At 31.0% G+C, this 19689-nt stretch overlaps 2 protein-coding genes across 4 annotated transcripts in view; both read right to left on the bottom strand.

The window, feature by feature from the left end:
- Positions 1 to 2: 2 nt before the first annotated feature.
- Positions 3 to 8733, bottom strand: Dhod (dihydroorotate dehydrogenase 2). The gene is made up of 16 exons (XM_080169261.1): positions 8628 to 8733; positions 8224 to 8262; positions 6567 to 6653; positions 6151 to 6198; positions 5433 to 5526; positions 4962 to 5023; positions 4457 to 4508; positions 3866 to 4046; positions 3378 to 3435; positions 2893 to 2955; positions 2464 to 2511; positions 2187 to 2285; positions 1636 to 1700; positions 800 to 891; positions 577 to 654; positions 3 to 162 (listed from the first exon to the last, which is right to left on the bottom strand). The coding sequence occupies exons 1-16, from the start codon at positions 8699 to 8701 to the stop codon at positions 139 to 141; spliced, it is 1164 nt and encodes a 387-aa protein (XP_080025387.1). The 5' UTR covers positions 8702 to 8733; the 3' UTR covers positions 3 to 138.
- Positions 8734 to 14593: 5860 nt separating this feature from the next.
- Positions 14594 to 19689, bottom strand: part of bon (tripartite motif-containing protein bonus) — a 41933-nt gene continuing 36837 nt past the window's right edge. Inside the window, exons 39-42 of one of the 3 annotated variants that reach the window (XM_080169256.1) lie at positions 17386 to 18477; positions 16884 to 17145; positions 15415 to 16007; positions 14594 to 15060 (exon numbers count right to left, since the gene is read on the bottom strand). In XM_080169256.1, coding sequence (XP_080025382.1) covers positions 18388 to 18477 — 90 coding nt within the window. In that variant the 3' untranslated portion in view covers positions 14594 to 15060; positions 15415 to 16007; positions 16884 to 17145; positions 17386 to 18387. Of the gene's footprint in view, positions 16008 to 16883; positions 17146 to 17385; positions 18478 to 19689 lie in introns of all 3 variants that reach the window. The other 2 variants (XM_080169255.1, XM_080169254.1) reach the window with 2 other exon arrangements.

The following is a 19689-nucleotide window of genomic DNA, read 5'->3' on the forward strand; positions in this document are numbered from 1 at the left end:
TATCTGAAAGTATGCAATAAATAAATAAAATATGTGTAATAAGTTGAGCATTTACATGAGTCTAACCGTACAAAAATAATGAGAATTGCCCATAGCACAGCCAAGTTTCGTTAAACATAGGTTTTGGTGTATTTCTTTTCATCTGTGCGCAGATCCAACAGCCTTAATAAAAGCTATGTCATTAAATTAATTAAATAGAAAGTTTTAAAGAAATCCAGGTGATGTTAACATTTTTTGGGGAATGATTTTTTTTTGTCGAAATGTTATCAAATGTTTTGATTAGTTCAAAGTGTATGAAAAATTCACTCCAAAAAATAAGTCAATGCTATGAATGGCAAATAATATAATATAAATCATCATTTCTTCCTATAAATACTAGCAGATACGCCCCAGGAGGTCTCTAGGAGCACTTGAAAAAGGGGGAGTTAAATCCGAAAACGCATTTTGCTAATGGACAGCCTCACCTAAGCCTCAAAATTAAACCCGTTTGGATGCTTTGAAATTTTTTTGAAAAAAAGGATTGCAATATTTGGGTCAGGTTTAGACTTCCAGCTCATTTTTGAGAAAATATTATACCTGTGAAATATTTTTGATTCCTTCCTTTTCTAGGACTTCCTTCAGCTCTCTTCTGATTTTTGTTACAACAGGTGGCCCCTAAATTATAATCGTCTTATATGCTCATGACTTGAGGGATCCTTTGGAGACTAAAATAATAAACAGCTTGATGTACCCTCCCACCCTTAATGTATCCCTAACCCCCCCCCCCCCCCTCATTTTTTTAAACAGAGAAAATACCGACCTGGAAAACAAGAGCAGAGTATAGTTGAACCAAAGAGGCTCCAGCACAAATCTTTTCATACGCGTCCTGTCCACTACTTACACCACCTACACCTGTAATCATAATCATATACAAAGAGGCTCCAGCACAAATCTTTTCATACGCGTCCTGTCCACTACTTACACCACCTACACCTGTAATCATAATCATATACAAAGAGGCTCCAGCACAAATCTTTTCATACGCGTCCTGTCCACTACTTACACCTCCTACACCTGTAATTATAATCATATAAAAAAAGTTTTGGACGCAGGACAATATATACGGCCTCTAGGAGAATTACAGATGGTGGGGGGGGGGGGTGCGGGGGGGAAGTAGTCACTCCAACCTACATTAAAGAAAAAGTAAATATTTGGTGGGGTGTTATTTTTTCTAGTGGCGATTTCTCTTTGGAGGATGGAGGTACCCATAAAAAAAATAGTTACAACCCTTCCAGGACCTATAGGTATGAAGCTTCATTTAAGGTGAAACAAATCGGTTCAGCGGTTAACGAGATTCTTGGGTACAGACAAACAAACACAAATACACACACACACAGAGGTCCTTCTATTCTATCATATGGATGACACACATATTTCTGTCTTTTATTAATTCTTAATTTACTTCTAATTTCTCCTCCAATGTTGTTCCTTGTTTTCATTGGATAAGTACATTTATTTCCCCTTTTTAACTTCTCATTTTATTTTCATTGTGTGAAAATCAAGAGAAGCAAATATACACTATACAGTAAATCTCATTTTAAACACAATTTGTATGCTTAAAATTTCTATTTATACGTTTCTAAAAAGTTTTCTTACCTATTATAGGAACTTTTCCTTCAGTTAACTTGTACATGTCAAAAATAGCTTGAGTTGATTTTTCTCTAAAATTATCAGTTTTATTAACAAAAAAGATTAGGTTCATAGGAAGGTACTAAGTAACGTAACAAAACTGGCAATAAATCTTAATAAAAAACAGTTGCCTGTTTGTACAGTTTCTACAATGTTATTGAAAAGGTACCCTATTTATAATTTAGATATTGATTATGATATAGTAAGAACATTTGGAGGAAAAAATATGTAATTGTAATCTTTAGTATATGTGTAAGAAATATGGTGACAGAAACACGCAAGAGTGACAAATTTCGGAGTAATCAAACGCAGGAGTGTCTACAATATTAAGTTATATAATTTAATTAGGTAAGTATTTAATTACAGGTTAGGATATAAATATGGATAGGCATTTAAAAAACCTATAAAATAGGTAAGGTTAGGTTGAGTGTCCACTGTCCACTACGACGTTTGTCCTAGGACCATCACTCCCAACCCCAAACTGCCATAATCAATGTGTATTGAACAACAAATATTACCTTAAAGGTTTCCCACTGAGGCCTCCGGTTTCTTTAGCATGTTCACTTTTTAATCCTTCTCTTGATATTGTTGTATTTGATACTATTAGTCCATCAACCCTAATAGAAAAGTTTATCAAAAGATACCAATAAGTCTATGGTTTTAGAACTTTTTCTGAGCCTATATCATTTTTTCATTCTTAAACGATTTCAAAAGATTTGTTTCTTAAAGTCATATAAGAATGCCAGACCCCCCCCCCCCCACACACACACACTGTCATATAAATTAAATTTTCACCTGGAAATTGGATCTAAAACAGTCATAGCAATGTCTTCTTTATCTTGACTAAAAAGAAATAAAGTTCAGTAATATTTCTCAAAGGCAGGTACATATGTATTTGTATCCAGGGTGTTTTTTTCATCCAAAGACAGGGGACGTTGAATTGTAATTACACTGGTACTCAAAGTTTTATAATCACGTTTTCTTATCTGTTAGCACAAAAACTTTCTTTGCTTTTATTGAATTGATTTGGTTGTTTCCAAACTAAAAGTGTCCAAACTTTATGGAACTAGAACAAAACATTTTACATGAATTTACAATGCTGCTGAATTTTATCTCCAGTATGAAAAAGCATGTATTGTATCGTAAAGCGAAAAACCGTCTATAATACGTTGCGAGAATATATATTACTAACAAAAATATATAATATAATAGAAAAATGTATACCTTGAAAGGTCCGGGGCAATTTTGACTAATAAAGGAACATCCGGACAATGTTTATCTCTGTGCCTGAGAATAGTAATCTATTATTTACATTATTCCTCGGTTCGCCTACAGATGACGGCAGAGTCGCTGGTTCTTATAAACTTTATACAAAACAAATTAAATTAAAAACATTAAAAATATTTTAATACCACCCAATGAATGTGTGTCACTATTTACGTGTGACTATTTTGATTTTAAACAAGAACTAACGAAAATAACATCCATAAAAGCACAATAAATCATATGGTCAAACCAACAAACTTTAACAAAACTATGACATTTAATGTTCAACATTATTTAGAAATGTGAACGAAAATTCCGTAGGTAAATTTCTAACCCAAAATTATAGAAATACAAAAATTAAGGATGATTCATATGGTCATACTTACTTTTGAAAACCTAACTATAGAGAAACTTCGCTCTTATAACAGTATAATTCTAAATACCTTATAACTTCTTGAATTAAATTGCTTAATTCTTCCTTGCTTTGCAAACTTCTTAAACCTGAAAGAAAATATTTAACAAACATTTATCCAGAGGCGATTTCTCCAAGGATGGGGTAGTTACCCAGAGAGGGAGGGGACTTTAAGCTGTTAATTAAACTGGTCCCCAAAGTTTTAAAGAAACGTTTTCTTATTCGTTGGCTCAACAACTTTGGGAACTTTTATTGAATTTTGATTGGTTGGTCCATTAAGTTGAGTGTCCAAACGTTTCAAACACTAATTATAATCTACAGAAGATGCAATTTTGTGTGTATTCATTGGGGAGGAAATTTGCATCAATTTATCGGCCATAGTCTTATCCCTTTAGATCCCTAGTAGTTACCCCTTTCTCAAATAGTTACAAACCTTTCCTAAGCCTTTAAGAAGCTTAACGGTAAAGATCTTAACATAAAGACAGACATCGTGTTATTTTTGAAAAAGTTTATATTGACCTGGTGTATTAGGACTGGAAACATTGATGACCAAATAATCTGCCAGGGCACCAAATTTCTGTACACCCAGAACATAATCGCCAATAGCATCCACAGAAGTTTTGTTCTTGCCAAGATTTATGCCGAGCACAGTTTTCAACTGTGTGGTGTCCCGCAGTTGCCGCAGTCTGTCATAAACTTCCTTAAATATATAAAATACTTGATTTTACTAGTAGAGTTACTCTATTAATCCAGTGTGTCTATTTGATCATCTGTTACAAAATGCCTTCAGCATTTTTTTTATAAATACGCCTCTTGTTGGATTGAATCGATCCACAGATCTATAGTATAGATGTCTATACATACAGACAACTACCTCCCTTCCTTTTTCAAAGACCTCTTTCGTCTGCTTCTAAATTATTTTCTGCTACTTGGCTGTGTTAATATAAGCGACGCCATTGGTTGATTTTCAATGACCCAATAGAAAGGTTGCACAAGGCGGTTGCGATGGGGAAGAAACATTTATTTAACCTTTCTCCCTCTAGTGTATTGCTCTAGTAATCGAACCAAAAAATTGAAAAATGACCTTCTAATCAAATAATAATTTAATACCTGATGCCCATCACTATTAAAGCCATATCTGTTAATAACTCCTTCATCCTCACTAAAAGAATATACAATACTGGTTACTGTTAATATCAATTTGATTTTTAGTTATTTTAGCAACACAACAGGGGAAGGTGGTTTCCTGATATGTATATTGAAAAAGTCGGTGATTTTCCTCAAAGACCTTATCGAGCACAGAAATCCTCCCTTTTTTTAAAACAAAATAAAAGTTAAGGGGAAATGTTTGTTTTTTACTGTTCAGTACACAATATAACCTAAACTAATCTAACCCCCCCCCCCCCCTCCCCTTTAAAAATTGATTCCAAAATAAGCGTAGGTTTGGAGGTAGGGGAGGGGTTCTGGAACTTGGAATAAAATAACCAGGACGTCTTTTTATACCCGTTTAGGTTTCATATAAAGTCAACAATGCTCTTAAATTAAACATGCATGCATTGCATAACTTACAGAAGAGAAAAGTCTTAATATATTAAGAAAAAATTATCAAAAATACCTCAATCTAAAAACTCTAGGCTTGGGATTTCCATCCTGAGGCAACGGAGTTACTGAACCAACCTAAAATATGATGTATCATTTCATAAGGGTAAGAAGTGGTGAAGATTTTCACTAGCACAACTTTTCTTTGAATATAGTTAGTCCGTCTGTCTGACACTAAAATACAATAAACGAAAAAACAATCAATGTATACAATCCTTTTTCCATAAAAACACATACGAACCGTTCACTCCCCCTTACTTAACTAATGACCCTTTAGCTGCTAATAATATAATATTACTTGATTCACATATAATTATACTAGAGACATATTAAGTTATATCCAGGGTATAACAGGGTATATATTTCAAGTCTTAAAAAGTAAAAATTACAAATAGGTTTTCAAAAATTTAGACTTAAAAACGAAAAATATTGTTGATTTGTTTTTTTGCAATGATACTTTTTTTTAAATAAAAAAATATTTTCTGACCTCAACAAATCCAAAGCCAATATCTTGAAGTCCGAGCACAGCTTCACCATGTTTATCAAATCCTGCAGCTATACCAACTGGATTAGAAAACTCTCTAAACATTATATTTTTGAAACCAACAGCATTGTATCATAATCTAGGTGATAGGATCCATTTTTTTATTTAGAAATCGTGTTTTAGTTATAAGTGAGATTAGCGATAACTTTTAAAAGACAAAAAAATTCAGGGAGTAGTCATTTCTTCTGATGGGGGCTCCGCCCCAAATGGTGGTGGGGTATTTTTTTTTTTTTTAATTGGGGGGTGTCCCACACACCAAGAATCCAGCTCAACTCTAACCACCACATGCCCAGTATGTATATTTTCTAAGAAGCACAGCTTTGTTGGTTCAGCGAATATCGAGATCTTAAGCTTCAACGGATAGAAGGACAGGAATTGTTCTACTTCGTATCTAAGGAAAATGCCTATTAGATTGGGACGTGGAATGATTTATGAAAGCAAAGAAAGCTAAAAACAAAATATATGGCTTCAACCCTCAACATTACTAATTTATACAAAAGAGAATATTATGAATAGGAAATGTACTGTACAAATGTACTTTTGATTTTTACACATCAAAAATATGGTCGTCTTCTAGAACTAAAGTACTTTTAGTGGAAATTGTCCTTTATTCTGAAAAGTATTTTTTTATTATTTATGCTTTTAATTTTTAGTTTCATTCCTGCCGAAAACTTTAGATTTTAAAATTTCTGATTCTTCTAGTTGACATCTAAAAAATAAAAATACCTTACATTATTATATTTTATACAAAAATTTTCACTTATTATGTATGTACCCATCTATTTTAATATCAACAGATAACTGTCATTAAATAATTAGCTGAATAGATTAACTTTATCATATTGAAATTTGTTGTCAAAAAGAATCCATATGTTTAAAGTGGGCGTATGGACATTCTGGTGACGAATATAGAGTTGCTACGCTTCCTAAATCGTACCTAACTACTATAGGAATCATCATGCCAAGTTTGAAATCGATAGGATAATTGTAACATGCCTAAATTAACGATAAGAACTATCCTTTACGGACATACGGACCGACCATAATTATAGAAAAGCTTCGCTTTTAAAAATCTACCTGGGATTAATTCGTTTAGAGAGAAGAAATACTGATATTTGATGTGCTTGTTCCGGGTCAATAACATGTAAACTTCTCATAAGTCCTCTAGTGAGAAAAAAATCATTTTTATACAGAGCACTTAGAAAGATTAGCATTGAACCCTTTTTAAACTATTTTTAAAAGGTATATCGACACCTGTAGAATCATACTGCAAAGCCAAAAATGAGAACAATTGCCCACATCAATTTTTATTAGGATTTTAAAGTTTATTTTTTACTATGGATGAAATAATTTTTACTGAATCGTGATGTTTCTTCCCTTTGTAGGTAAAATACTCAGCTTTTAGTGTCTTGCTTCGTAAATATTGTATGCTAGTATACAGTAAAGTTAGGTCTTTTGATTTTATCTATCAATACTAATTAAAAAATAATCCTTTACAATATATCAATGAATTAACATAAAATGTTTCATGTCTATTATACATTAAAACACATAAAAATTGGCTGTAAAGGGTTAAATAAATTAAGATGACAACAAATGTTTATGCAATACAACAAATTTTTTTTGTCACATATACAAATATGATATAAAATAAGATTATTCAAACATATTTTTAAAAATATTTTTAAAAAGTATGTATCTTTTATGAGTAGGGTTTTCATTCTTTTCATTTTTATTAAATAAAATTATTTAACTACGTTTGAAATAAGTCACTTTGTGAAAACACTCTTTCAGAAATTATAAAAAATTGAAATGAAAGAAGATTTCTTATTGGTTTAAATTCAGCATTATGTTTATTATTGTATTATGTCACATTTTTCAATGAAATTTATTGTTTTAGAAAAAAAAAATATTTCCATTGAACAGAGTAATGTTTTTTTATTGTATCAGTATAAAGTGAATTATATAAAATTGTTCACTAAGTTACAATATTAAACGAAGTAAAAAAAGACCTTTTGATCTGTTTAAAATGACCAGAGCAACAGTAAAAATTAATTTTTAACTTCCCCAAAAAAAGTTTATTGGGGACTTAATTCAAATTTGGGCTCTGCAGTCTGATTCTATAGGTGTCCTAGTATATTTTTGACCCCCCATTCAAAAATAGTTTAAAAACAGTTTAAACTATATGTTTTTATTGGAGTATTTTTTTTTTCTCTTAATGCTTCTCAATTTGAATATTTTTTCATTCGAAACCGATTAATATCCGGTGGATTAGAACCGGTTATCATCCATACGAAAAAACTATTCTAGCAGTGGATTATCCAGTGGATTAGAACCGGTTCTCATCCACACGAAAAAACTATGTCTGGCCTCCGGCATCTCGCGGCTAAAAAATGGTTTTAATCTTATAACTGTACATTTTATATCCGCGGAAAGCTGTTTATAATACTATGCAAGAAATAACTATTCTCTCTCAATGTTTTTGAGAACATTGAAATCTCAAAATATTTAGAGAAAAAACATTGAAAATCTAATCTTCATGGGAATCGCTAAATATTTCTAGTGCTTGTAAAAATATTAATGTTTCAACTACTAACAAAAACATTGAAAATGTTAAACCCAAGGGTAAAAACGTCCGTAACTGTAGTTTTTCTTTCTAAAAATACCTAGCTTTACAAAGTAAAAATGATACTACAATAATCTTTTATCTGTAAAAAATAAAAATGAGTTTTGCCTGAAGAATGTTTCATCCTGTTTGTATGTACATATTCCACTACAAGTTACTTGGTATTAAAGTTTTCTCTATTTTAAATTTTCTGCTCATACAAAGGGAATAGTAGCTTTCGCAATATTCCGTAATATTGTGAGCAAGCTTCCAGTCAAATGCGCTTATTAAGTCTAACTATTCTTAATGTTGACCAAACGCATAGTATAATCAAACGCATATTTAAAAACAGTTTGACTGGAATCTTACTCCCAAATTTACAGAATTTTGCGAATTTTTTCAAGAATATTTAGCAGATAATAACAATGCAATACACAATTTTCATACACGGATTAGAACGGTTTCTTAACACTTTTTAAAGCGCAGAATTTAAGAAATTAAAGCAAATTTTTTCAAATAACTTTAGCGCCTTCCTAAATGTTAGGCTGCCGGCAGCTGCTAATCCAACAAACTGCTTCACCTTTTGAGCAGCCGTGTACTTTGGCATTTTTCCAGATCTGAAATTTCTATTCAATAATATTTCATATAAAAAATTAACAATAGTAAATAAAATACAATTGAATGCTTATTGATGAAATCTAAAATTTACTAAAACACAAGTATTTATGTGTAAATTAATAGTAACCAACATTTTTGTAAACTTTCTGCCAAGTCAATAAATCTGCAGTAAGTTGACTTTTTTTTATTTATAAAATGATATAACAATATAATGGACTATTTTATTTACAACTTAATTGTAAATACTGAATGTATCTGCATTTGTAAATCCTCTAATTATTATTATTCTTATTGTCATTAATCATCAATTCCCTGACCAGATTTCCAAGATGCTTGAGCTTCCCTGAAAAATTAGATAGATCATTAATAATAATTAGAATTATAATTTTTATTTTAATATTCGTGGAAAATTGTTTGTAATACTGGGCTATACATATTTTAGTATGGCCAAGAACTGGTTCTCATCCAGCGGATATTAATCGGTTTCAAAGCCAAACTGGAAAATCATTTACTAGCGAACTCATGCGAAATACTACTTTTATACAGAGAGAGAGAGGGGACAATGGGCTGTTTATTCACTGGTCCCCAAGGTTTTATAATAACGTTTTCTTATTCGTTAGCTCATCAAATTTGGGGCTTTTAACGAATTTTGATTGGTCCATTCATTAATTTGAGTGCTCGAACGTTTCAACCACTAATTTTAATCTACAGAAGAGATAATTTTGTGTATTATCATTGGGGATGTACATCAATTTGTCGGCCATTGTCTTATACCTCTTTAGATTCCTGACTTTTATAGAGTATCTAAGCTATTAAACAGCGTGGCGGAGCCGTTTGATTTTGGTGCGGCTCCGGCTCTGACCTTAAATCAAGAAAAAACTCGACATATTTTTTTCGCACGTCTATTTTTGACGTTTGAGGGTTATTGTTCAATTTTTGATAAAAATGGACTTGAAAAACTTAATAGGGGCATTTGCACATGACAAAACAGAGTCAACAAATTAAAATTTATAAAAAATCTCTTTATTTATTTATTCCGGAGCCGGAGCCGTTTTTTAACAAAAATTACGGCTCCGACTCCAGCAAAATATGGCGGCTCCACGGCTTCCGGCTCCGAAACGCTGCTATTAAATAAATAGTTACCTCAATTGTCCCATCATTTCTTTAACAATATCAGCATATTGAGCAGCTGCCTCCTCGTTCTTTTCACAACCATCTCCTTTTCTACATTTTTCGTAAAGGTGTGTGCAACCGTTTAATCAAATGCGCTTATTAAGTCAAACTGTTCTTAATCATGACCAAATGTATATATTTGAAATGGACATAGTTAAGAACAGTTTGACTTAATAGGCGCATTTGACTTAACTGTTACACATACATCTACGGAAAATAAGTAAAAAATGACCTCCTTTATAACGATCAAAATTTATCATCTTTAAGGCAACAAGGAAAACTGAAAAGACTTGCAAATATCTTGATTTTTTATACAAAAGGCGAATTACATTAAAAAGTAATTTAACTATCAGTTAATTAGGTATAAAAAAAGGAATACCTGTACATTACTGTTATATTAGTGCATCCACCCAAATTACCCCCTTCACAGGCCTGTAATAGAAATATTTATAAACGAAGCGAAGCTACTCTATAAATCACTATGTCTATCTGTCCGTAATGCTATGGAGAAAATGCAATTACTCATCAACTGCTATTAAAACTAGACCTCTGATTTTTCTAGTCAACAATCCCATTATTATGGGGCATATTTAAGTTTATACCATCAATAGCAGTCCGACAACTTTAGAGCTGCTTTAAAGCCGCTTTTATTTTTTACCACTTTTCCACTTATCTTTGGAGATTTTATCATAAATTATAAAGTTTTAAAGATTTTACTGAATAGGTATGCCAAACAAATTTCATGCACTTTTATTCTTTTGTACAATAGGTAGGAAAAAAGACTAATTTCTTTATATAATTAAAATTTATAAGTACCAACCTTTAAACAATATTTGAAGGCTTCATCCATATCTTTTACACAAGCATTGGGTACACCCCTAAAAAGTTTGGGTATAGTCCCTTTTGTGGCAACGCGCCTTAAGGGGCGATTCGTCGTATTTTGAAAATGGCTTTTGATAGGTTATTTTAGGTTAGGTTAGGTGATTGCCCCGCAGGGTTAGAGCCCCCCGCAAGTGCTATAAATAAGAGAAAAGCTACTTTAAACATACGAAGAAAATAGGCGTTGCCACGAAAGGGACTATTATATCCAAAAGTTTTAATAAACATAAAAAAATACGCATTTAAAAAAAAAATAAATAAAAATACGTAGTAGCACTAGATAGATTAGCATTAAAATTTTGGATGTTTTCATTCCTAACTTCAAAGTGTTCTTCATGGAAATTGCTAAAACTTTTCAGTGCTTGTAAAAATGTTATTAACAATAAAAACTTTAGGTAATGTATTTTATTATGAAACAATATAAGCTCACCTAATAAAAGAAGCTCCATATCTATAACAAGCTTCGGCTATTCCTCCTTCATCACAAGCTTTTCTAGATAGTAAATATAATAATGGATAATTATATAGAATTTGTGTGGATATTATAACAGGGGAAAAATTGTGGTCAATTTAGGTTGATAACATGAACATTACTTATTGGTCATTTCGTTTATCCAGGAGGGGAGGGGTTAGGGGGATCGTTATTTTAGCAAGCTACAAGTTTAACATGTATTGAGATGAGATGTACATCCAATTGATGATCAAAATTACCCCTTCTTTATATTACAAGTGGTCGAAACTTTTAGACACTAAAAAGTGTTGAGCCAACAAGAAAAAGTTATCAAAAAAACTTTGGGGACTAGTGTAATAAACAGCCCAATGTCCCCTACCTCCCTGAGTTTCTTGGATTCATTGTCCGGCCTCCAAGGTTTAAGCTGATGAATATTTCCAGTACATCAGTGCTCTCACACAAAGTACTGGTTGAGCACTGAAAACCAACCTAATTCATTTGAAAAATGGAAAACTAACCACAACCCCAATAATTTTCAATTTATTTCGAAAATAAGAGGGGGGAGCCCGGGAGGGGCTACTCAATGCTCAACCCAGTAATTTGTGTGAAAAGACCTGTTTATCTTTATTTTTTTTGCCATCCTACAGAGAAAAAATGCATTGTCTTACTTCATTAAATTGAGTCCCTCTTTCGGGTCTGGGGCAGTTGTTCTAGAATAACCCTAAAATAAATGTTTACTTTTAGTTTTAATATTACGATATGGTTTGTGAAACTCTACCTAATGTGTTTAACAAAACTTTTAAAATCAAATCAAATACACTGTAACGTTACATATATCAGAATATTTCCTCTATTTAGGACCTTTGTCCCTTAGTCCTTTAGGTTTGTCCCCTTAGGAGGTTTGTCAGAGAACGAATAATTTGTACATACACTGATACAACGGATATTACCTCAGATTTTGGATTGGCAAAGTCCAATAAAGCGGCTGAAAGGCAAGAAGAATGGTACCCAAGGTCACATCCCTGCAAAATTTTAGGCTAACAGAAATTCATAATTTTAATCTTCAATTCTTTACTTAAACAAGATTAATTTTCATGAAAACTTTTGGGTTTATCATGTAAACACAACAACACGTCAAAAAATTATTTAATTGAAAGTGATACTTTAAGTAAAAAAAAACGATGAAAAATGGTCAAGATAAGCTAAATTTAAAGATTTTCTTATTTTACTTTTTAATGGATTTTTAAGATACAAAAGTATTATGATTAACTTACCCTTCTATAAAAATCATAGGCTAAATCACCATTTTTAGTACAACCTTTACCAAAATATCTATAACCTCCTGCCTAAAACAATATGAATAATCTTTAAGTTGTTTTAATTCTAATGCTAAGATATACAAATATTACAAGGTTATTATAAGCACAATGTATTGTAATTCTATCTACATAAGAAACCTATTTGATATAAAAATATTTTATTCATATAGTTAGCAGATAAATTTACCTTATGACAAGAGTGTCCATGTTCATAATCAATACAATTTGTTTCATAAGTTTTATAAGCCTTAAAAATCACTTTTTTTCAATGCTTAACTTAAAAATATTTTTAGATTAGCTTTTGATGAAAGAAACCTTTTATATTTAAGATACAAAGCTTTTATGGTCATTTGTTTATTTTGGAGGAAAGTTCTCCACCCTCCCCATAAAATGACATCACATAAAAAAAACAAAATCCATTACCTACACTATTTTTAAAAAACTTAAATTGGAAATGGGAGGGTTAGGGGCCACTTAACCCCTCTATTTCTTTTTTGGGCGTAACCTCTAAGACTCTTCATAATGCACAATTTTACCTTACGATTAATGAAAAAGTGATTTCCTTTGAAAAGTCTTTTTTAATTCCTTCCCAAAAATCTCCGAGTAAATGACAAGATTTTGGGTTCTTTTCGTGATAACAACCAAATCTAAAAAAGTTCATTCTTCATTATTCCACTTAAAGTTAAGTAACAAGTTTTGCTACTTATATGTAATCCTTAATTTGGTAGTTGTGGTTAAGAAAATTCTGGGTTTTCAAATAGCATAAATACATTATAATTGATGGAAATAGTAAGGATCATTTATAATTTGAAATTTTAAAAGTTGGTAGGTATCTAGCTGGTAAATATTTAGAACAAACTTTATTAATTTGAATCATGTTATGAAGTATTACAATGCTAAATTTTTTGACTGGCAATATATAATATTTTACCTACCTTATAATACCTACCTATATTCTATCAAGATTTAATTTAGGTACCTATATTCTATCAGGTTTTATTTAATACCTACATATATTATGTCATAACCTTATTTAGGTACCTACCTATATTCTACCTATTAGATTTTATTTAGATACCTATGTATATTCTATCATATATTATTTAGATACCTACCTATTTTCTATCGTATTTTATTTAAATACCTGCCTATATTCTAGCAGATGTTATTTAGGTTCCTACCTATATTTTATCAGATTTTATTTAGGTACATTCTATTAGTTTTTATTTAGATACCTACCTATATTCTAACATTTCTTATTTAGGTACCTGCCTATATTCTAACAGATTTTATTTAGGTTCCTACCTATATTCTATCAGATTTTATTTAGGTACATTCTATTTGATTTTATATAGGTACCTACCTATATTCTATCAGATTTTATTTACGTACCTACCTATATTCTAACAGATTTAATTTAGGTACCTATCTATATTCTAACAGATTTTATTTAGGTACCTATCTATATTCTAACAGATTTTATTAAGGTACCCACCTATATTCTATCATTTTTTATTTAGGTACCTGCCTATATTCTAACAGATTTTATTTAGGTACCTACCTATATTCTATCAGATTTTATTTAGGTACATTATATTAGATTTTTTATAGGTACCTACCTATATTCTATCCCTAAATTTTCAACGTATTCTTTTACTTCCCCTTCTTCCTAACAAATAAAATAGATAAGTATTATTTAAATAATGAAGTCAGAGGTATATATTATAAATCCGTTCTAAACGGGGAAGGGGGGAATATAAAAATATGTGGGAGTGGTGGGGGGACAGATGAAAAAATGAAATATTTTGCCGCCAGTGAAAAATCTAGTGCAGAAAATATGATTACTATATGGATTACTTGATCACTTCATTTACACTTCAAAAAATAAAATATATTAATAGACCACATAGGTTTTTTTACCTAGGAAATGATGCTCTTTTTAACAAGCTCTATAAAAGTATTGATAGCAATGATAACAAATAAATGAAGCTTTCATTTTTAACCTTTAAATCAACACCAGCCCCCACACCAGCTGAAGACCCAAGTGGCATTCTTAATATTCTGAAACATTTTTTGCATAGGTAGGTATTTCTAGAATTTCATATATTAAGTGTATTTTAAGTTTAATATAATAACAATAAATAACCAAACTTTAGAGATGAAAATAACAAAGCTCGTTGAAAAAGTATATCACAATTAAAATGCATAGTTATATTAATTACCTAAATAATCAAACTAAAATAACAAAGTAAAAAATGAACAATATTAGTTTACAGGCAATGAAAAATAATCTAATCTGAATTAATAAATTTAACAGTTGACTAGCCTCATTAATGTTTTACTTAATCTGTAAGTATAAGAAATATCTTTTATTTACTTTTTAGACATAATTCATCATATATTTATTGTAACTTTAAGTATATTATGGGGATAATTTTCTTTGAAAACTAAAACTTTCTGTATCTATTTTAGGTAGGTATATACAAGATTATTTTAAACTTGTTACACTTTCTTTGGTGAAGCTAACTAAACACAATTGCAAGTGATGTTAAGCAACTTCCAGAAATTATAAAAAAATGATTTTTGTTGTGTTCAAAGTGCATAAAAATCACGGTAAAAATGGCATCAAATGCCATAAAAGGCAGAAGTACATTAATCTCTAACAAATTACCAATTTAAATCCATTTTGAAAAATGTATGACATTATATCACAAACGTTTGCTTTTGTGTCAAACCATTTGGTAATATAGAGCCTAAACCTTTTATATTTGATAATTTTTTCATAGGACCGTAGTAAAACTTAAATATTTCGTTCACTTAGTATATTGATTATTGAATAATAACAGCATGAGATCCCTGCTGGGAGGTGCTTGAAATCACTTGCAAAAATATTCTATTATTATAGTAAAACAATTAAGAATCATTTTTAGCAATGAGAGCCTTTTCTCTGGCCAATTGTTGGGCCCGTTTAGCCTCCTTTTCTAAAGCTTCTGATTGTTTAAGTTCTTGCAGTTTGCAAGCTCGTTCTCGTAATTTTAAAGTTCTGTAATGTAGATAGTCTACGATTTAGCGTTTTGGAAATAAGAGTCTTAAAGCATTAATGTAATAACAGAGGATATTACTTCATTAATTTTTTGGCCGCTTGAATTACAAGATATTATTGTACACCAAAGTTGTGCTTTCACTCAATGCCCCCCGCCCCTTTATTTTAAATCTTTGAAAAAAACTCATTTCTAACCCATGCAGGGTCCTAAACTTACGGGGTACTAAACCTAACAATAAGCAACAAATAAACGTCTTTTCCAAAAAAAAAAAAATTATGATGGTAAAAATGTAATATGAGGAAAACCGCCAACTAAATCGTAGAACCTCCCTTTCAGAAAGTTGACCCATAGAACACTTGAGGGAAACCAACTTATCCTTGTAAAAGTTGGTCACAGAAATCATTTCTTCCAAGCTCACGTGGGCGTTGGCTTGCCTTACCATTTCAATGTTGCATGAAAATTAAAAACTACAATTTGAAGATAAAAAAGGGGGGAGGAGGGTGTGCCACTTTTTGAAACCAAAAGTGAAACGCGCATGATCTCAGTCCATAAAAGAGTTACAGCTCTAAAATTAGGCACAGCAGTTGCTTTTGTGGAGAACCATATGGAACTGTAAAGAAATGGAGGCGGAACCGCCGCTCCCACCGAAAACCGCTGTTTCCTGCCGAAATCTTGTTTGCCTTTTTTCGCCAAATTAGACAGTTCTCAAACATCTGAGATAAAATATTTTCTCTCATAAAAATTTCCCTTATATTTTCAAGTGACTCTTTAATATTTCAAACATGTCAATATTGAAAAACAATTTCAAGTGTCAACTAAAAATATAATGGAAATTTTTTTGAATTCGGCGGGAGCGGCGGTTCCGCCGCCGTTTCTTCACAGTTTCATATTGTTCTCTACACAAAAAACTGCTGTGACTCTTTTATGGGCTGAGTTCATGCCCGTTTTACTTTTGGTTTTAAAAAGTGGCACATCCGCACCCCCCCCCCCTCTTTTAACCAACTATTATTTTTATACCTACCTATTAAACTAAAAAAAAACTCATTTCAAAAGCATTACAGAGTTAAAAAGAGGTTTGAGGGCAAGGCAAATACATCAAAAAACGCTCGACGTGTTCGAATGTCTATTAATAATATTGTCAGAAAGTAACCAAAATCAAAAGCTGTAACATAAATTTTCAGAATTCAATTGGCATTCTCCCCCAGAATTTCACCCCATGGGATATTAGCCATTAACTAAGCCTAAGCCCATTTAGTGGTTCTAACCCTAAATAATCATACTATTTGATTACCAATTTAATGCAACCTTGCCTTAATTTAGCAGTTTCTGTAGAAATATCAACAGACAAAACTTCCTGTCTGATATTCAGTCTTTCTAGATCCTTCTTAATATTTCTAAAAGTTGGCCCATAATGGTTTAAAATGCCAGTGCTTGAGAACTTTTTAAATTTGTCTCTATTGTGCTGGGGAAGCCCTGTTATGGTTTCAGTGATGATGTTGATATTGCTCGTTGGTTGTACTTGTTTGCATGGTTTTGATGCTTTATTGTCTTCAGTCTTCTCAGTACCCTGCCAAACATAAGTCGTTGTGATTTACTAGTAGCATCTAGGGGCACTGTATTCAAAGTGCCCAAAAAGGGAGCAGAAAACTAGCCAATAACCAACCTTGGACCTATGTAAAGCATCTTTGGACCTGTAAATTGCACTATGACCTAAAAAATCTATTGATTTCTATCATTTATCATAATTTTCCTACATAAACCTATCCCTAGATTTTTAATGCACTTTCTCAATACGATTTATGATTGCCTTATCGTCCACATTATTGCCATTTTCTGCTTCACAAGAAGCCATTTTATCTTCACATGAACCTTTCTCAATATTACTTTTCATTTTGATACTAAACCTCTGAGTGAAGTATTTCAAGCCAATAAGCTTGGTCAGGTTTGACTTTTTAAATCATTGTTAATCTGAAATATACAGTAGAAAATAGGCACAAAGTATGAGATCAATAAACATTTATTTAACATTTGTATGATAATGTAATGTATTTGTATAAACAGTAATTTTCTTCTAAAAAGAGAAGAAAATTGTACAGAAACTATGGATGAATGATGACAACACATAATGAAAAAAAATTCCTTAATTCCATGGTATTTTCTTGTAATTCTTCAAATCAATAAATAAAAATTGCGTGTGAAATTGTGTGTTTTATTATAATACACGAACTAAAATAGTACCTATTTTTTTAAAAAGAAGTGATGTCAAATTCCCTTTCCTTCACATTGAAAATTTCTACCAATTTATTTTTCAGGTAAACTGGTTTTTACATCATAACAAAAAATGTGCATAAAAATGAAAGAACATAAAATATTGTGTTATTGTAGTTTGTACATGTCAGTATTAGGCGAGGTAATAAAAAAAACCAGTTACATTAGGTAATATAAATCAGTTTGAGCTAATAAAGAAACTAACAAAATTTAAATTTGAAAATAAGCTCAAATGAATTAAACAAGCAAATAAACATATTTTGTAAATTATGAACATTAAAATACAAACAAAAATCACAATGAATATAATATTATATTACATACATACATGATCAAAATTAAAATGCGGTAGCTAGTGAAAATAAAAAAAAATTACTTAAGAATACTGTAAATATGAAAATCAAGAGCTATTTTTCAGTTAAGGTAAAAAATAAAGGTAATTTTCTTTTTAATTATATGTTATCAAAATAAAACTTTTGCATCTTCTATATTTTTAAAGTTTAATCCTTAAAATTCTTGCTTGTAATAAAAGGCCTAATCCTTATGACTTTCTACCCCTTCCCCTCCCTCTACCACGACCTCTTTTTGATCCACCAGATGGAGTAAAATCTGTATCAGACGGATCTTGATCCTTAAAAAAATCATATTTTTTAATAATTTAAATACATACCTACTTAATAAACCAGGAATCTTAAGGGATAAGACAATAATAACACACAAATTCTGCCTTCTGTTAATTAAAATTATTGGTTGAAAGATTTCCAAGCTAATATTTTGGAACCTAACTATTAAACTTATGTTTATTACAGGATGTTTGCCTGCTCATCAATTGTCCTACTCTCCAGTTATCCGCAGCTTATTTTATTATAATGATTATTCTATATTCATGTTTATATCTTGTCTATGTCAATAAAATAAGATGCAGCTTGGTTCTGTGTTTTAATCTATTCTTATCATGTTGTCCATCATTACAGATTTAGGATGGAGGTTTTAAATTATGTTTACAATATTTCAGTATGTCACAATGCCTAGAAAATGACAGACATAGGTTGCGTAGTTACTCCATAACTTACCTAGCACGCATTTCCAAATATACATGGTTTTAACCTTGTTTAACAATAGTAGCAGTAGCTAGTTTTTTTTTCAAAGAAAAGATCTACGGAAAGTTATGGAAAAACTAAACCTTACTCTGTTAATTAGTATATTCAAAATTAGATCCGTAGAGATCGGTGTAACAAGCTTTTCAAAGCAAGGAAAGGCATACTGAAATAATTACATAATAAAATGTTTAAGCCCGTAGTAGGCTGGTGAATTATATTTATAATATGTTTAAGCCCGTAGTAGGCTGGTGAAATATAAATATCCAAATATTCTGTTTAAGCCCGTAGTTGGCTGGTGTAATTTTCAAAATTAAATCAAGTTTTTTTTTTTCAAAACTTGTCTGTATAAGCTCGTAGTAGCTGGTGTTATCAAATATTTATTATTTTGTTGTAGTAATATCTTAAAAAATAAAAAGATATATTATTATATTAAATCAATGTGTGTTTTTTTTCTCCCGTACGGAAATAAAGAACAAAGATATCCAAAAGTAGCATTTTTTTTTCCAAAAACCAAGATAAGATCCCGCAGGGACAAAGATATACAAAAGTAGCGCAAATTTCCAAAAATTAATGGGTATAACCAAACCCCGTCATACCAAAAGCAAAAGCAAGTTTTTAAACACAGCTTTTAACTTCAACCTTAAAAACAAAAAGGTAACAAACGCTCAGGAATTATTTGAATTTTCAAACAAAAATTTTTCCAAAAATCACGAAACCTCGTTTTCAAATAAAAACTTTTCCAA

Source organism: Acartia tonsa, chromosome 8, assembly GCF_053477335.1.
Source record: "Acartia tonsa isolate MP-2025a chromosome 8, ASM5347733v1, whole genome shotgun sequence".
Classification (NCBI taxonomy): domain Eukaryota; kingdom Metazoa; phylum Arthropoda; class Copepoda; order Calanoida; family Acartiidae; genus Acartia; species Acartia tonsa.